Source organism: Hevea brasiliensis, chromosome 5, assembly GCF_030052815.1.
Source record: "Hevea brasiliensis isolate MT/VB/25A 57/8 chromosome 5, ASM3005281v1, whole genome shotgun sequence".
NCBI classification, from domain to species: domain Eukaryota; kingdom Viridiplantae; phylum Streptophyta; class Magnoliopsida; order Malpighiales; family Euphorbiaceae; genus Hevea; species Hevea brasiliensis.
Genome location: NC_079497.1, coordinates 2,931,633 through 2,947,005, shown reverse-complemented (window position 1 = coordinate 2,947,005; position 15,373 = coordinate 2,931,633). Strand labels below are relative to the sequence as shown.

The window sequence follows — 15,373 nt, the reverse complement described above, 5'->3', positions numbered from 1 at the left end:
ACTTGCGTAATTAAGCTTCAGGAATTATACGTTTCACATTTCTGACGCTTGTAAGATCACTAGTAATAGAGTACTAAAATGTTTCAAGTACAATCTTATTGTTTAAAATACTGCAAGAGTAAGAAAATATCTGAAATACTTGAATGATTCATCCAGTAATCATTGATGCCTTCGCATTTTTTGCTTATTTTATCCAGGAAGAAAAAAAAAAAAAAAACAGAAAGTTCTTCAAATGCATTCAGCATAACTGAATTTAGTGAGTATCCGAAGTCCACTTCGAGAGATGACAATTATGGGCAACAATTTCTTTTGCCCTCTTAGATTTTACTCACTGGATTGAGGTGTACGCACTGCAACCCAGTTGTCATCGCTCATGGACAAGACGATGCTGCCTGGAGGATATGTCATGTTTGTCCCGCGTGGGTGAACAATAACCTTGGTGTGGCATAAAATATTTGTTCCTACCGGATGCTCAATACTTACAGCTGAATAGGTGGAGGAATCAGAAAGTGAGGAAGATGAGGACATGCCAGATTCAGGCAAAGAAGATACGGATGGTATTCTATTCACAACTGAGCTGCTTTCTGGTCCTGGAGATGCAATGGGAGGATCACGACTAACAACATCAGCAGCTGCCGTCAACAATTCAGAAGATAATGCTTTGAGACTTGAATGCCATTGATGCATTAAACGACATATTACAGATGCAATTTGCCAATAAGATATATTTTGTTTCAAGTCCAGTGAATATATTAACCACATGCACATGTCAATAAAAGAATAATTTTAAGAATAGCATTCTGATATGAACAACATTTGCATCTGATAAGAATGGACCAACACCTATAATTTCACCTACTAATGAGTATTAGGGAAAAGCATGCTAAAGTTTCATTTAGTTGACATCTCAGTCTTTTTCAGTTTTTCATGCCATTCTTGCTTAAGTTATTGACCATATCATGAGATATCAAATAATATGCAGAGGTCATAGAAAACCTTACCTCTATCCTATTCAATTGTAAATACCTTATCAATATGAGTGCACTGCTATTAAAAGACTAATCACTAGAAGTCCATTGTTATAGGAGCCTTTAGAAAAATTCACCTTCATCCTCTTCAGCTTGGTCATCATGCCCGGGCATTCTAGGTTGAACATTCTGTTGAAGAAAAGCAGCGAGATTCAACCGCGAACTATAAGTAGTGAACTGATTAACCTTTTGTCCTTGCTGAGGAGGGGTCGGACAAGGAGCACTTTGACTTAAATTTGCTGAACAAGAAGCCACAGGGCTCTGCCTTGAATTGCCAGAACAGGAAGGCATAGAGCTCTGACTTGAGTTTCCAGAGCAGGAAGCTACAGGTCCAAGACTTGAGTTACAAGAACTAGAAACCATAGGGCCCTGCTTTGAGTTGCCTGAAGAATAAGCAGGAAAGTTTATCAAGCACTGCAGTACACTGTCCTTAATTACCCAACAGGATTCCCAGTTTGGAAGATGAATATTCATGCATGGAATGTATGGCATTGTGTTCCTCGTCCTCTTTTGGTTGGTAAATTGATCATAAATGCATATGCTTCAATTTAGAAGCTAATGTCAGATTATCCTCCAGTGGAACATAAATCACCAGCTGGCAGGATATGGCTCATGAAGACCAAAAACTCCATAGAATTTTTTAAGGTACTTCACTCCCACTAATGAATCTAATTAAAGGCTATAAAAGTCCACTATGAAAGTTCAGACATGGCAACATTAAAAAAATAAATAGGGGCAAAAATTAAATCTTCCGCCTTGGAAGCATACCATTTGTACTATCTTTGGTGCTTTGGTTCAAGGGAGAAAACTGGGGAGGAATAAAAAGGAAAGGAAGGAGTTGGAGGCAGGATTCAAATCCTTCTTTACCCTTTGTTCTTTGGATGGCAAATGACAAAAACTGAATGCAATTTTTTTCTTTTGGTATAGATATCCAAAAATTAAGTCCAAATATTTGTTTTTTGAAGAATGGAAAGTTAGAATACATTAGAATACATACAGACATATAAATATGTGATTGTCCATTCCTCCCAATCTCTCAAATGCAATTTGAGGAAATTAACATTGTTGGGCCTGGAGGAATGAATACATGTATTTCTTCCTACCATGCTTTCTTGTGACCTAATCCTTGAAGAACCTCTTCTTCCCACCCTTTTCCTTTGTTCCACCTTATTTCCAACCATAGAGACCATTGTGTTCCTAAGATCACAATTTGGAGTTCTTACTAGTTTGTCATCTAAGTTCTTGAAAAGCAAGCACCAAAGGTTTACTATGAACTAATTCTAAGATCAATTACTAAGGTGACAATTTGAGTGCAAATATTGCTGATAAAATTTATCATAACAGTCAAAGGACTGCCACCACAAAGTCAACTAAGAGCTTATCAATTAAACAATTGTTGATATGAAATCACAAACTTGGCGATAGAGCCTAATAAATTTACATACCAAATAACTAGATACCACAAGCATGATATATATATATATATATATATATATATATATATATATATATATATATATATATATGTATGTATGTATGTATGTATGTATAAAATATTTGCATCTACATACGCTGTTTTAGAGCTATGTAAGCAACCTTTGCTGCACTCAACTCTGCCTGCTTCTTAGTTCTCACTTCCTGCCCAGTAAACAGCTCTCCCCCTATATTCACAGTAGAAACAAAAGTTGGTCTATGACCTTCACCAGATATAACTGTGCTATAAGTTGGCAAACGATAACTTTCTTTCTGAGCCAGTTCTTGTAAAAGATTCTTGTAAGCAGATTCATCCTGCAAAGAAAAAGAGACTAAACTATTAAGTAAAATAATAACTACAATCACAACAATTTGGCATGCACAAAAAACGTCAAGTTAATGAATGTCCATCAGGAAATGATGAGGAGCACTAAGAGCTCATACAAGACTAACCTCTTCAACTCCATTCGATGCCAGTGACATCAATGCAGCTTTTGCAGCAGCATGTTCAGCCTTGCTTAAAGTGGGAAAGAACTCCTGACTCTCATAGGTTTGCCCATCAATTGTGACCTTACAATTGAAGCGACTATTATGAGGAGGACCCACACGCTCACAAGAATACACAGGGAGAGTGAGATTTCTCTTTTGAGCATAGCTCTGCAACTGGTTTTTGTACAAATGCTGCATATCTACAGAGTACAAACCAAAGAGAAATTCATATTAATAATTTAATATATCATACAATGACATATTAGGAAAAGAAAGAATGGTGTGTGATGTTTTAATCTACAGAATAAGGTTCCACAGGCATTAAGGAGTTGAGAGGTTCAACTGTTACCTATATCTTCTTCCGTAAAAATTTATTTAATTTCCCACTTTACCTTTTACTGCAGATGCTCAACAACCAAGATGCTATCACTTACAGTATTTGTTATAGATATTCAACAACAATTTGAAAGAATTGCACAAGGAAGTTGATGGGCACCATCAAGACAAAGCAAACATGATAACAATAACATAAAAAGGAACGAAAAGACACCTGAAATTCTTTTGTTTTGCTTTCTTTTAATTTATATTTCCAAAAAAATAAAGCAACTAAGATACAGGAGGCAATGGATCTTTGAAGAAAGAAGAGATCAAAGCAAGAATAGTGCTTCACCTCCTGCACCATATATGAAGTTTTAAGACATGAAAGGAGAACCATTAACAATAACCGTAGAATAAAAGCCATTTACCCATAAAAAATTCCATGATATCTATACCAAACCTGAATAAAATTTACTCTAAACTACTCATGCCTGTACCAAACCCAATTATCATTATCAGAATATATATTTTATTAATAATTTATAAATATATTTCTGTTAAGAATTTATATTTTAAAATTTTAATAATCCAACAAGACAATTAAATTCTATTTTTTAAAAATATAATATTCAAATTTTATAAATATTATTATAAAATATATTTTATATAATTATTTGTTTATATAAATGGCTTTGATAGCTAATATGTAAAACCTGAACCTTAGTTCTTAAACCTGAATACATGCCAAACATCCAAACCTGTTTATACAATACCAAATCTGTTCCATTAGGAGAATATTGGATTGGATACCTAAAAGTACATGACTCGTTGCCATCCTAGGCAGCACGGCTTCTGTAGCTAAGAATTACTACCCAATTTTCACCTATTTTTGGACAAAAAATTTAGCCAACCCCAACTAATTTGGTTTTAAGGCTTAGTTGTTTTCGTCTGCTAAGTGAAGACAATACAATGACTTAAATATTTGATGAAATAAAAGTTTCATGAGTTCCCTCTATAGTGGCTCAAATGTGTATCTAGTGCATCCTACAATCAATTATACTGTGTCAGTACATAAAGAGGATTGCCTCACCATTATATTAAATCCAATAAAACTGAAACAAAGGGGAGGAAACATTATAATAAAATAAATTAGTTATCACCTGTGAAAATGCCATCGTCTTTAGCTATTGTAGTTGGCCCATTCACCTCAGGAATTTGATTTGTTTCTTCTACTTTAAACTGTAATGTCTCTCCAGATGAAATATTACTGCTGAAACCAGCGCCTGTGCTTAAGGAAACTGCAGGAATCACAGTAGCCCAAAAAAAAATTAATATTAATTATTTTAGCAAAGAAGCACTACTATAAGGCAATAATCAGAAAAAATTAAGTTCGCTCAAATTAGCATAATTACCAGGCGGAGCAGGAGTAGGAGGAGGAGAAGGAGGAGGAGTAGGAGGAGGAGAAGGAGGAGGAGGAGGAGGGGTGGCGCGAGCGAGCCAAAAGTAATCAAAGGCAAGCTTAGCGACGTCATTTTGGGCGCGTTTAGAAGATTTGGTCGGAGATTGAGAATGGAAGGAAAGGCCATTAACGGTGACGGTAGCCTGAAAGCAGGGATTGTGATCGGGTCCTTCTTTTGCGGTGACATAGTCAGGCAGGTCCCATGCTCTCAGGTGGCACAGCTCCTGCAGCTTCGACTTATACATTTTCGACCTCCTTTCTTTCTGGGCTTCTTTGTTTGTTTCTGATGGCAGAGCAGAATTTATAGTGTGAGAATCCTTTCCAAACAAGTTTATATTTGTTCTCAGAATGGCTTTGAGGCAAAGCCATGCTCTCTTTACTTGTTTGCTAAAACAAAAATTAGAAGAAAGGGCATTTGTTTGGTACTTATTTTTAATTTTTTATTTAAAATATATTTTTTAATTTATAAATTAATTTATAAACAAGTAACCAATTATTTAATGAAATTAGTTAAAAGTAATTTAGGATTAAAGAAATATGTAATTAAGAGTTGTGGTGGTTAAAACGAGAATAGTGTTGACATTTTTTAAATCATGAAAATTTGATTTCTATTTCACAAAAAATAATTTTAAAAATAAATAGGTAAGTTATAAATAAAAATTATAAATTAAATATTAATTTAATTTATAAGTTAAATTAAATATAAGAGATTTTATTTATAATTTTTAACCTATTTTAAATGGATTTTAACTTATAAATAAAAAAATATTAATATATTTATAAGTAAATTTGATTAACTTATAAATTCAACCAAATACCTTTTAAAAATTTCTTCATTTAATTGAATTAAAACTAAATTGGAGATTTTATAAAATCGTAAACAATTTCGATATTACTAAATTCAACCGAATTAATATACAAATGGATAAATTTTTCATATAAAATTAATAAATAACTATGAAAAAATAACTATGATCCCTTGTTTCAAATTAAAATTTTATAAAAATTCTATTCAATTGATCAATTAATTTCATTTTAGTCAATTCTCATATTTAAAATAAAAAAAAAATTAATTCTTTTTAATTTAAAAATTATTCATTTTAAAAGAAATACACATTAAGTTTGATTATATAAGAATTCAAATGAATTCTTTTCTTGCAAGTTAGTTATTCCAAAGTTACAATTAAGGACTTCGTGAATATATATATATAGCAACAAATCATGTATTTGAGGATATTAGACTTAATCAAAATTTTAATGGAATGAATTTGTGTCACGACCTAACCTATGGGCCAAACCGACACTAGGACCTGGGCCAGCCTAAAGCCCCCGAGGCCCGTAGTAAGCCTAACTATTCATTAACCCAACTCTAAAGCCCATTTGGGCCCAATTTCAAGAAATCAACCGGACAGAGTCCGGCCATAAAATGGACCTTTCAACGGGGAGTTTTTGACTCATCTGACCTGTAAACACAATAAATAATTAATTGGGGAGCTCAGCTCACCCTCCACATACCCATATCATCATAAAAATATATGGGAGCTCAGCTCCCTCATCCAATCCATCAAACATGTATGAAATATTAAGTTTACAGGTCCAAAATAACAATTTATATTACAGACCCAAATCAAATAAACATTTCTAACACATGCGGAAATTCTAGAAATTTATAGAATTACACCAACATGAATAAATGACCTGCGAGCGAGAAAGCAGGTTAACCTCAAAAATATCCTCCTGTGGCCTGCAAAAATATTGAACATGAGTGAGCGTTCGACTCAGAGAGTAAAATATCAATTTTAACCATAATCTCTATAACTATCTAAAACTAATGCACCCTGTGGAGTGAAATGCAGCATCAGCAATAAATTCACATCATAACAGCAAAAAGGTAATTTGGAACACTCACACACCCAATAATATCAATCATAATGTATGGGAGCTGATCCCCTATACAGCTCTCTTAAATCCAACCTGGTGCCAGCGAAGAACTCAAGCTGGACTTTCGCTTAATAAACCAAATCGGGGTCCCAGCGAAGAACTCAAGCCGTGACTATCCCCGAAGGATTGGGTCCCAACGAAGAACTTAAGCCGTGACTACCCATCCTATCCATAGTCCACACCACATCACACGCACGCCAACGCACGCACACTGCTCCAAATTACCACAACAACATACATGGTACTTTCACAGTTATGAATGCAACATAAATCGTGCCTAGGATTTATCTACATAGATATATGCATATAAGTGATGCATGGGCATATTTAAACATATAATAATATCGAAATTACAATTAAAATTAATATTTTACTCACAAACTTGACAACGGCCACTGTGGCGGCTGGGCAGAAGAAGAAGGCTGTCCCGGCTCACCTGACAATTACATTACAATTATTTAATATAATTGACTCAATACAAATCAAGAAAAGACCAAATACATCCTAAGTCGTGCCGAAAATCCGGCAGAGTCTCCCCTATACTTAGGACCTACCCAACCTGCAAAAGAGCTCAAAACACACTTCTATATTCGCAACTCATATATCCACAATTCAATCACATCACACAGCCCCTCCTGGGCCCATCAAATCAGTCATCCATCACAATATGTAAAATTTCAATTTAGTCCTTATAATTGATCATTTTTGCAAAAACTACCCAAACAAGCTCTAAAAATTTTAAAACTTTGCCCCGTGGTCCTTAGCAATATTACTAGGCTATTGCAAAAAGAATCATAATTTTCTGAGCTACTAAGAATATTTTATGAATTTTTTATCCTATTTAAGCACTAGAAAATTGTGAAAAGCAAGGTTCGGGTTTACCTTTGCCAATTCCAACTTCGGGAACGCGCTCGGGATGTCTGACAATGGGGGGTAGCCAAAACTTCGGTCCAATTCGGAGACTTTTCCAAGAACGTGGTGCATCGATCGGAATTCACGCATCTTGACAACTGTCGAATTTCCGTGAATTGAGGATACCTACACGAAGCCCACAACACGGGGGTTAGTACATAAATTTTTCGGAATTTTCTAAGCTCATTTAATGCTCGGAAAAATAGTGCGAAGTTCTGTGGGACTCACTGTAAAACGGTGTCGAAAAATTTTGAAATTTATATCCCCGCGAAGCTCTCGACGAGTGGAGCGCTCTGGTACTCTCGGTTTTCTCGTAGGGTTCACGGTTTGTGAGAAATCTAGCCCGAAAATCAAAATGGGCTAAAACTTCCCGGGCAAAAATTGGACAAACTGTTCGATGGATTTCGGTGTTCTTGGTGTCTATGGAAAGCTCTCGACGAGTAGATGAGTTTAGACATAGGACCCGGTCCGATTGGTGGCCGGATCGGCCAAATTTTGGCCGGAAAGACGAACGGTTTTTAGTTTTGCCACGTGGTCTTTAAATAAAATTTTAAAAATCATCAAAGTTTATATTTTCGGAAAATCGAACCCGATTTTTAAAATCTAAAAAATCTCAAATAATTTCTTAAAATTTAATAAAATTAAAATATCAATAATACTCATAAAATAATAAAATTTAAAATTTTGAGGTGTTACAATTTGAATAATACATAATCGACTTAGAATGGGTTCGAATATGAGAAATAATATATGTTATAAAATTTTTAAATTTTTAAAATATAAATTATTAATTAAAATTATTTTTATATAAATATTAATTAAAATATATAAAATTATACAAATTTAAATAATAAGAATAATTAATTTTTAGACGAATTTAAATAATTAAAAATAAATTTTAATCAGAGTTTAAATAGATTCAGATAGAAATTTTTATAATTACATTATCTATTGTAATCTCTATTATAAATATAAAAGCAATTTTTCATAAAACACTTTGTTTGATATTGCAAATTATAATAATTACATCTTCCAACCTAAGAAAGGATCTGGCATTCTTTGCTATATATTTTGCAAATTTTTCAGAGGTAGGGAAGGGAATGGGAAGTACTAATACCTTCACTCTTAAGCATATGTGCTTAATGCTGAAGCTTCAAGTGGGTGCCAGTTAAGCAGCAAATTTTTTTTTTTTTTAGCACGTAAGAATTAACACTTTTAGTGTATGTTTGATATTAAGATTCAAGAAAAAAAAAATAAAAGCATTTTTTAAAAAAGAATATTATTTTAGATGTTTAAAAATTATTTTAAAAAATTATTTTATTATTTTAAAATTTTTTATAACTAAATTTAATTTTAATTTTTTTAACTAATTTATTTAAAATTTAAAAAAAAAATTCAACCACTGCAATAATAATATCAAATAAAGCAAAAAATTATGAAGCGTGAATGCGCTGGAAATTGGAAAATATAATTTGCACGAAATTCCTGTTTTCTTTTCAATCTCGTTCTTCGTCTTGGTAATCATTAGATAACCAATTTTCTTGCTGTGAAGCCAGCATGAGAGATTTCATCAGAGTTTCAATCCTTAAATCAACATCTGAAAGGGGAAAGTTTCCCGATACTCATAAGCAAAGCCTGAACCAACACAAAGGCTTGTAAACGCAATAGCAGTTAATGCACAAACCGGTAATGTCATTCCATTCATTTCCATCGCAAGGTACTGTAAGCAATTTTCATGCCTTTCATACAAGTTGAACGCAAAAGCAAAATACAAAATATTGAAAGAAGAAAAAAAAAAGGTAAAAAAAATCCCCTCTGGGAACATTATGCCTACTTGATATTTCATCATAAACCACAGTTATTGAATCAATGGTAATTCCTTTTTTTTTCTGTTTCGGTAAGAATCGATTTGGGAGGATTATTCTCCCACCATATACTGAACTCACTTGGCACTCGCAAGCTGGGTGCGGAGGAGCTTGGCTGCAGCAACCATGTTATTGAGAGCAGGCTTGACCTCAGAGTACTTGCGAGTCTTGAGTCCACAGTCAGGGTTAACCCATAAGATGTTCTTCTCAAGAACTGCAAGCATCTTGTTAATTCTGTCAGCAATCTCCTCAGTTGATGGTATTCTAGGAGAGTGGATATCATAGACACCAGGGCCAATGCCAGCACCATACTTCACTCCCTCACGGAAGACTGAGAGGAGCTTCTCATCAGAGCGAGAATTCTCAATGGTGATCACATCGGCATCCATGTCAATAATTGAGTGTATAATGTCATTGAAGTTGGAGTAGCACATGTGAGTATGGATCTGAAGTAATTAAAGATTGATCAACAAAACCACAAAAAATAAAAACTAACAGAAACAAATTTGAGTTTGTGAAATCAGGACCTGGGTGGTGTCCTGGACTCCACAGTTGGTGATCCTGAAGGAGTGCACTGCCCAGTCTAAGTAGAAAGCTTGCTCAGACTTCCTAAGAGGTAACCCCTCTCTCAAAGCAGCCTCATCAATTTGGATAACATTGATGCCAGCCTTCTCAAGATCCTCCACTTCATCCTTGATGGCCAAAGCAATCTGATAGCAGGTCTCAAATCTGGAAAATTGGGCAAACACTTCATGTTAAATCAAATTGAAACATAAGAAGAATCAACCAATAAAAGTGACAACTTCCATTCCTTTCATTTTAACATTTTATGATTTCTGTTTTATGTATACCTTGGCTGGTCATTTCTTACAAAGGACCAGTTGAGATTGGTGACAGGGCCTGTAAGCATTCCCTTCATTGGGCGGGCAGTCATGCTCTGAGCCGTAGATGACCAGAAGACGGTCATTGGGTTGGGGCGGCTCACATCACCATAGATAATGGGTGGCTTGACGCAACGAGATCCATAAGATTGCACCCACCCATTGACAGTGAAAGCAAAACCTGATAACTGCTCTCCAAAGTATTCAACCATATCGTTCCTCTACAATAATGAAAGGCCACATTTAATCGGAAGATTGAAAAAAAGGACGAGCTAATGCTGTAATCATAGAATGCATACATCTAATAAGAGACCCTCTATATTTTTCCCCTTTTTTCCTAATAATTACATGCAGCAAAAAAGCTCACCTCAGGCTCTCCATGGACTAGAACATCAATATCAAGTTCCTCTTGGAGTTTGACAACTTTGTTGATTTCTTCCTTGATGGCTTTAATGTAGTCATCTTCAGAGATCCTAGAGGAACAAAAAAAAGATTATCAAAATGCTTACAATTCATTCCATGTGAATAGAAAAGGTAATGAAATTTCCATAGTGACGCACTTCTTAGCCTTGTATTCACGGCGGACTCTCCTGAGTTCAATGGTCTGTGGAAAGGAACCAATTGTGGTGGTTGGGAGGATTGGAAGATTAAGCTTCTTCTGTTGAGCATCCAGTCTGGCACTAACATTGGTAGCACGGCGGTGGTCAGAACCTCTCAAAGCAGCAGCCTGAAAGCAGAGACAAATCATGGTAAGTACAAGAGGACTTCAGCAGAGTGAAAACTTTAAGGCATTGAAAACAAAGCGATAAAAAAAATAATAATACTTACAGCTTTTTGAACAGCCTCATTGGTGACCCTAGGGGAGGACTTCCTTGAGGCTTGAGCAGCAGCGTTAGCAGAGAAAAAGGCCTGAAAAATGAGCCAGACAAAGTAAATGCTATGTCGATGAAGAATCTTTTTGAAGCCTAAAATAGGAAAGGAACCTTTACACTTAAAATAAATTTAAATTAACCAACAGACAGAACCAAACCAAATCAACAAAATCAATTTCACTCAAGGTGTTTGATTAAAAACAATGCCAAATGGCAAATATAGCTCCCCACTAAAATGTTAAACCCTACAACTAACTTGAGCAGCCCTGGCAACTTTCCCAACTTAGAATAGAGCCAAAGAAAAATTCTCCAATTAGATACTGAAAAACATACCAGCACTTTCACTTCATCATAATATATTTTATAGCCAGTTACAATATGAACACAAGTGAGATACCTCATCCTTTTCACCAGCCAAGGCCTTGGCCAAAGCATTCACTTCAACAATTTTCTGGGCAGCAAAAGCAAGCCATGATTTGATTTCCTCGTCCAACTTAGTCTCATTGATGAGATCAACAGCAGTGTGAAGAAGCGAGCAAGAGGTGGAGACTACGAGTTTGTCTGCCAAGAGAAAACATAAATTAACTCATATATGATGAAAAATGTACCAGCAGGTGCCAGAAAAATGCAAGCAAGAATCAGTACCTTTGCCCACAATGCCCTCAAGTTCATGCAGGGTGCTGAGAGAAGCTGCAAGATCATTGGCCCAGATGTTCCTTCCATCAACCACTCCAGCAAATAGGTATTTTCCCTTAGGGAACTCACTCTTGATTAAGTCGAGAGTCTTAGTTCCACGGACCAAATCAAAACCATATGCAGTAACACCCTTCAAAGATGCAAGAGTCTTAAATGCCTCAGCAGGGATATCAGCAAAGTAGGTCTCAATGAGAACATTCAAGCCAGATAAAGTTGACTCAAGTTCAGAGTAGGCATCAGTAAATGCTTGCAATTTGTGAGAATCAAGATCCATCACAAGTGTAGGCTCATCAAACTGAATCCAGGATGCACCAGCTGCTTTAAGCTCTGAAATAACCTCCCTAAAGGTGGTTATTGTTATGATAAGAAGTTAGTAAATTCACATTAATATAACAATATAAAAATGAAGAACGTAACAATTACAAATAGAGTTAGTTATAAATTCTTACTTGTAGACAGGAAGGATTTTTCCGAGAAGTGAGAGAAGAGAAAAGGTTTTCTCAACTCCCTTAGCAGGTTTAGAAAGCAACAAGTAAGAAACAGGGCCAACAAGGACTGGAACAGTATCCACACCAAGCTGCATGAGAAACAGAGAGAGTGAAAATCAAAGGAATTTTTAATAAATTTATTGCAACTAAACATTGATGCAGAAAACAAAAATACCACCAACACAGAAAACATCCAAAAATAGAAATTAGACTCTAAGCATATGGCACATACCGCCTTAGCCTCTTTGTATTCAGTCACTGCCTTGTGAGAAGCATAAGAGAAGTGGACATCGGGTCCCAATTCAGGGACAATGAAATGGCTGAATCAAGACAATAGCAAATCATTCAGTAAAGCCAAGTTTTTTCTTTGGTAATAGAAACAAATTAAAGATATGAAAAAATCCAGAGAGAATGTCAATGTAGACCACTTACTAGTTGGTGTCAAACCACTTGGTCATTTCCATAGCAGGCACAGAAGCATTTCCTCTGGCCATAGAGAAGTAGATGTCGAATCCAATCTCACCACCATTCCAGCCATACCTAGGTGGAACAGCCCCAAGCATTGCTGTGGTGTCAAGGACCTGATCATAGTAAGAGAAAGTATTGCTGGGGATGTATTTGATCCCAGCACCGGCCATCTGCTTCCAGATGGATGTCCTGAGATCAGCTGCCACCTTTTCCAAATCCTCAGCACTGCTCTTCTTATCCCAGAAAGACTCCAATGCAAACTTAAGCTCTCTCTTGGGGCCCATTCGGGGGTATCCAACAATGTGAGATGCCATTGTTCTGTTTCATTTCAACACACCAACATCAAATTTCAGTTTTCTCCATTCAAAAATTAAATTATAATACACACAAACACAGTGGCAGATTTAGAGTGTAAAATGAGTATATATATATATATATATATATATATATATATATATATATATATATATACCCCTCATAAATTTAATTATTAAACCCTCTTTTTCATAAAATTTAAAATTAATTGAGACAAAAAAAAATGTTGTGCATTAAAAAGTTTATTTACTTTTACCATTCTACTGTAAACTTTTACAATAATGAACTTTATCAAGACAAAATAGGATAATTGTAAGTGTGATAAATTGATAAATGACTTTTACTTAATTTTTTATAATATTTTATTATTTATTTTTTATATCTTGACCCCAAAAAAAATTTCTAGATCCGAACTGCACAAGCACAGCCTTTATAATGACACAAGCAAAAAACACTAGATGCCTCGTATGTCTAAACGAAACTATTTGGAGAAGAAATCAAATCCATGTTATATTAAAACACTAGAAAAAAAAAAAAAAAAAAAGCTAAGTATTAATAAACAAGTCACTGAGATCCAAAGATAGCTAACGAAAGGACATATGGAAGGTACACCAATATTTTCTAATAAATCAACTATCCAATAATTAACATCTGAAATTATGTGGAAACAATGAAACACAAACCCAAAATGCAAAAACGCTCTGATGTAAATGTAATCTAGTTTCATGAAAGCAAGTAATAAGTGCGAAACATCCTTATGAATTGAACATGCTTGGATCAAACTCGCAATACTTATTACATGCATAAAGAAAAAATGAAAACTTCATATTCTTCAATTTTGGAGGGAATGTCAACCCACCATATTTATCTTTAGTTTTTAAGTACACCATAGTTAAACAATTTCAATTGGAATGTGAGATCTTAAGTCTTAGCCACAGACCTGAAAATAAACAAACTATGTCCAACAACCTCACACACTTAACAATTTTTTATGGAGAATAAATACAGATCTAATACTTAAACACAGAGCATAATTTGAATATCATCAATAAACCTCAATTGAAAATAGCATGCCTGTTTTCTATGCATGAACTTATATCTCAAACAACCAACAAAGATCTGTTTCAAAAACAGAAATATTCAACCCCGGGTCTACAAATCCCAAAAGCACAACACACTGGATCTGTTACTCAAAAATCAAAAAGTAGCATCAAAGCAAAAACCAAGATCCCAGAAAATGGTAAAAATAAAAATGGGTATCCAATAAAACACTCAAAAAGAAAGGGCCTATGGACGATTAACGAAAAACAGATGAGTAGCGCACAGCACACTCACCAGATCTCGTGCGAAAACAGAGATTATGCGATTACTTTCAATCTTTTTCTTTAATTAAAAAAACAGAGTTTACGATTATTCATTCAACATCATGATCAACGTAGTTATAGAGAGAAGCGGGAAAGAAAGGAAAATGGAGATTAAATGCAAAACCAAGCAAAAAGACGTTAAGGAGAGTCTTATAGCAGCAGCATGATAGCACAAGAAGTGATAAAAATGGAAGGAACCGTACCTTTCGGATATAGAACAGGAGTTAGTGAGACTGGTTCCTTCTAAAGTTCTAAAGAAGAGGTAGAGAAGAGAACGGCACGAGTTATGGAGCTTTTGTTTTGTGTTATTTATAGAGAAGGGCAAATGCTGGCAGACTGGCATCGGTGGATCTGGGATGTATTATTATTTTTTTCTTTATTCTTTTTATGCATTTTGGTATGCACGCGCTCCTGTTGGAGAGTGGATGAGATGTTAGTTTAGTGTGGTTGGCGGATCCTGCAGGGACGAAAGTTTTGGTGGTCTGCGGTAGCGCGGTCCGATTTTGAGTCGAATGATATCCATTGATCCCGGGTTTCAATTATGATTTGATTCTAATTCAATTTTAATTTAATTTAATTTAATCTAACGATCACATTCTTTTAAAATGAAAATTTTATTTTCATATTTTAGTTTAATTCAAAATGATTTTGATTTAATTAATTGTCGGTCTAATTTTCAAATGTCTCGTTTTGATTTAAACCCATACCGAACTAGGTCTGTAAACATGTTGATTGGTGAAAGATGAGTTGATTGGTGAATACCGAATTAGTAGGTTTAGCATGTTAGACAACGCGCCCCCAAAA

The 15,373-nt window shown here is 34.9% G+C and overlaps 2 protein-coding genes across 4 annotated transcripts; both read right to left on the bottom strand.

Annotated features, from left to right (window-relative positions):
- Nucleotides 1-10: 10 nt before the first annotated feature.
- On the bottom strand, nucleotides 11-5,174 carry LOC110650995 (double-stranded RNA-binding protein 4). 2 transcript variants are annotated; one of them, XM_058146606.1, is made up of 6 exons: nucleotides 4,721-5,174; nucleotides 4,469-4,606; nucleotides 2,955-3,190; nucleotides 2,600-2,816; nucleotides 1,106-1,411; nucleotides 11-590 (listed from the first exon to the last, which is right to left on the bottom strand). In XM_058146606.1, exons 1-6 carry the CDS (start codon nucleotides 5,010-5,012, stop codon nucleotides 325-327), a joined length of 1,455 nt encoding a protein of 484 aa, XP_058002589.1. In that variant the 5' UTR covers nucleotides 5,013-5,174; the 3' UTR covers nucleotides 11-324. The 2 variants fall into 2 exon arrangements, with proteins under 2 accessions (XP_058002589.1, XP_021661865.2); XM_021806173.2 differs by having other exon boundaries at nucleotides 11-632; nucleotides 4,721-5,172.
- Nucleotides 5,175-9,291: 4,117 nt separating this feature from the next.
- LOC110650996 (5-methyltetrahydropteroyltriglutamate--homocysteine methyltransferase) lies at nucleotides 9,292-14,934 on the bottom strand. Of its 2 annotated transcripts, none has more exons than XM_021806174.2 (12): nucleotides 14,773-14,934; nucleotides 12,855-13,208; nucleotides 12,655-12,742; nucleotides 12,384-12,511; nucleotides 11,884-12,275; nucleotides 11,636-11,799; nucleotides 11,195-11,275; nucleotides 10,927-11,093; nucleotides 10,734-10,839; nucleotides 10,337-10,587; nucleotides 10,013-10,214; nucleotides 9,292-9,931 (listed from the first exon to the last, which is right to left on the bottom strand). In XM_021806174.2, exons 1-12 carry the CDS (start codon nucleotides 14,910-14,912, stop codon nucleotides 9,563-9,565), a joined length of 2,442 nt encoding a protein of 813 aa, XP_021661866.2. In that variant the 5' UTR covers nucleotides 14,913-14,934; the 3' UTR covers nucleotides 9,292-9,562. The 2 variants fall into 2 exon arrangements, with proteins under 2 accessions (XP_021661866.2, XP_058002588.1); XM_058146605.1 differs by lacking the exon at nucleotides 14,773-14,934 and adding an exon at nucleotides 14,541-14,556.
- Between the last annotated feature and the right edge of the window lie 439 nt (nucleotides 14,935-15,373).

Bases quoted from the DNA above. Each gene is read 5' to 3' on its own strand.
- LOC110650995 (XM_021806173.2), bottom strand. From the start codon at position 5,012: ATGTATAAGTCGAAGCTGCAGGAGCTGTGCCACCTGAGAGCATGGGAC. The intron at 4,607-4,720 runs GTAATTATGCTA...TGATTCCTGCAG, and splicing joins TCCTACTCCTGCTCCGCCTG to TTTCCTTAAGCACAGGCGCT. The intron at 633-1,105 runs GTGAATTTTTCT...TGTTGACGGCAG, and splicing joins CCAAGCTGAAGAGGATGAAG to CTGCTGATGTTGTTAGTCGT.
- LOC110650996 (XM_021806174.2), bottom strand. From the start codon at position 14,912: ATGCCAGTCTGCCAGCATTTGCCCTTCTCTATAAATAACACAAAACAA. The intron at 12,512-12,654 runs GTATGTGCCATA...TTTCTCATGCAG, and splicing joins AATACAAAGAGGCTAAGGCG to CTTGGTGTGGATACTGTTCC. The intron at 10,588-10,733 runs GTGAGCTTTTTT...TCATTATTGTAG, and splicing joins TAGTCCATGGAGAGCCTGAG to AGGAACGATATGGTTGAATA.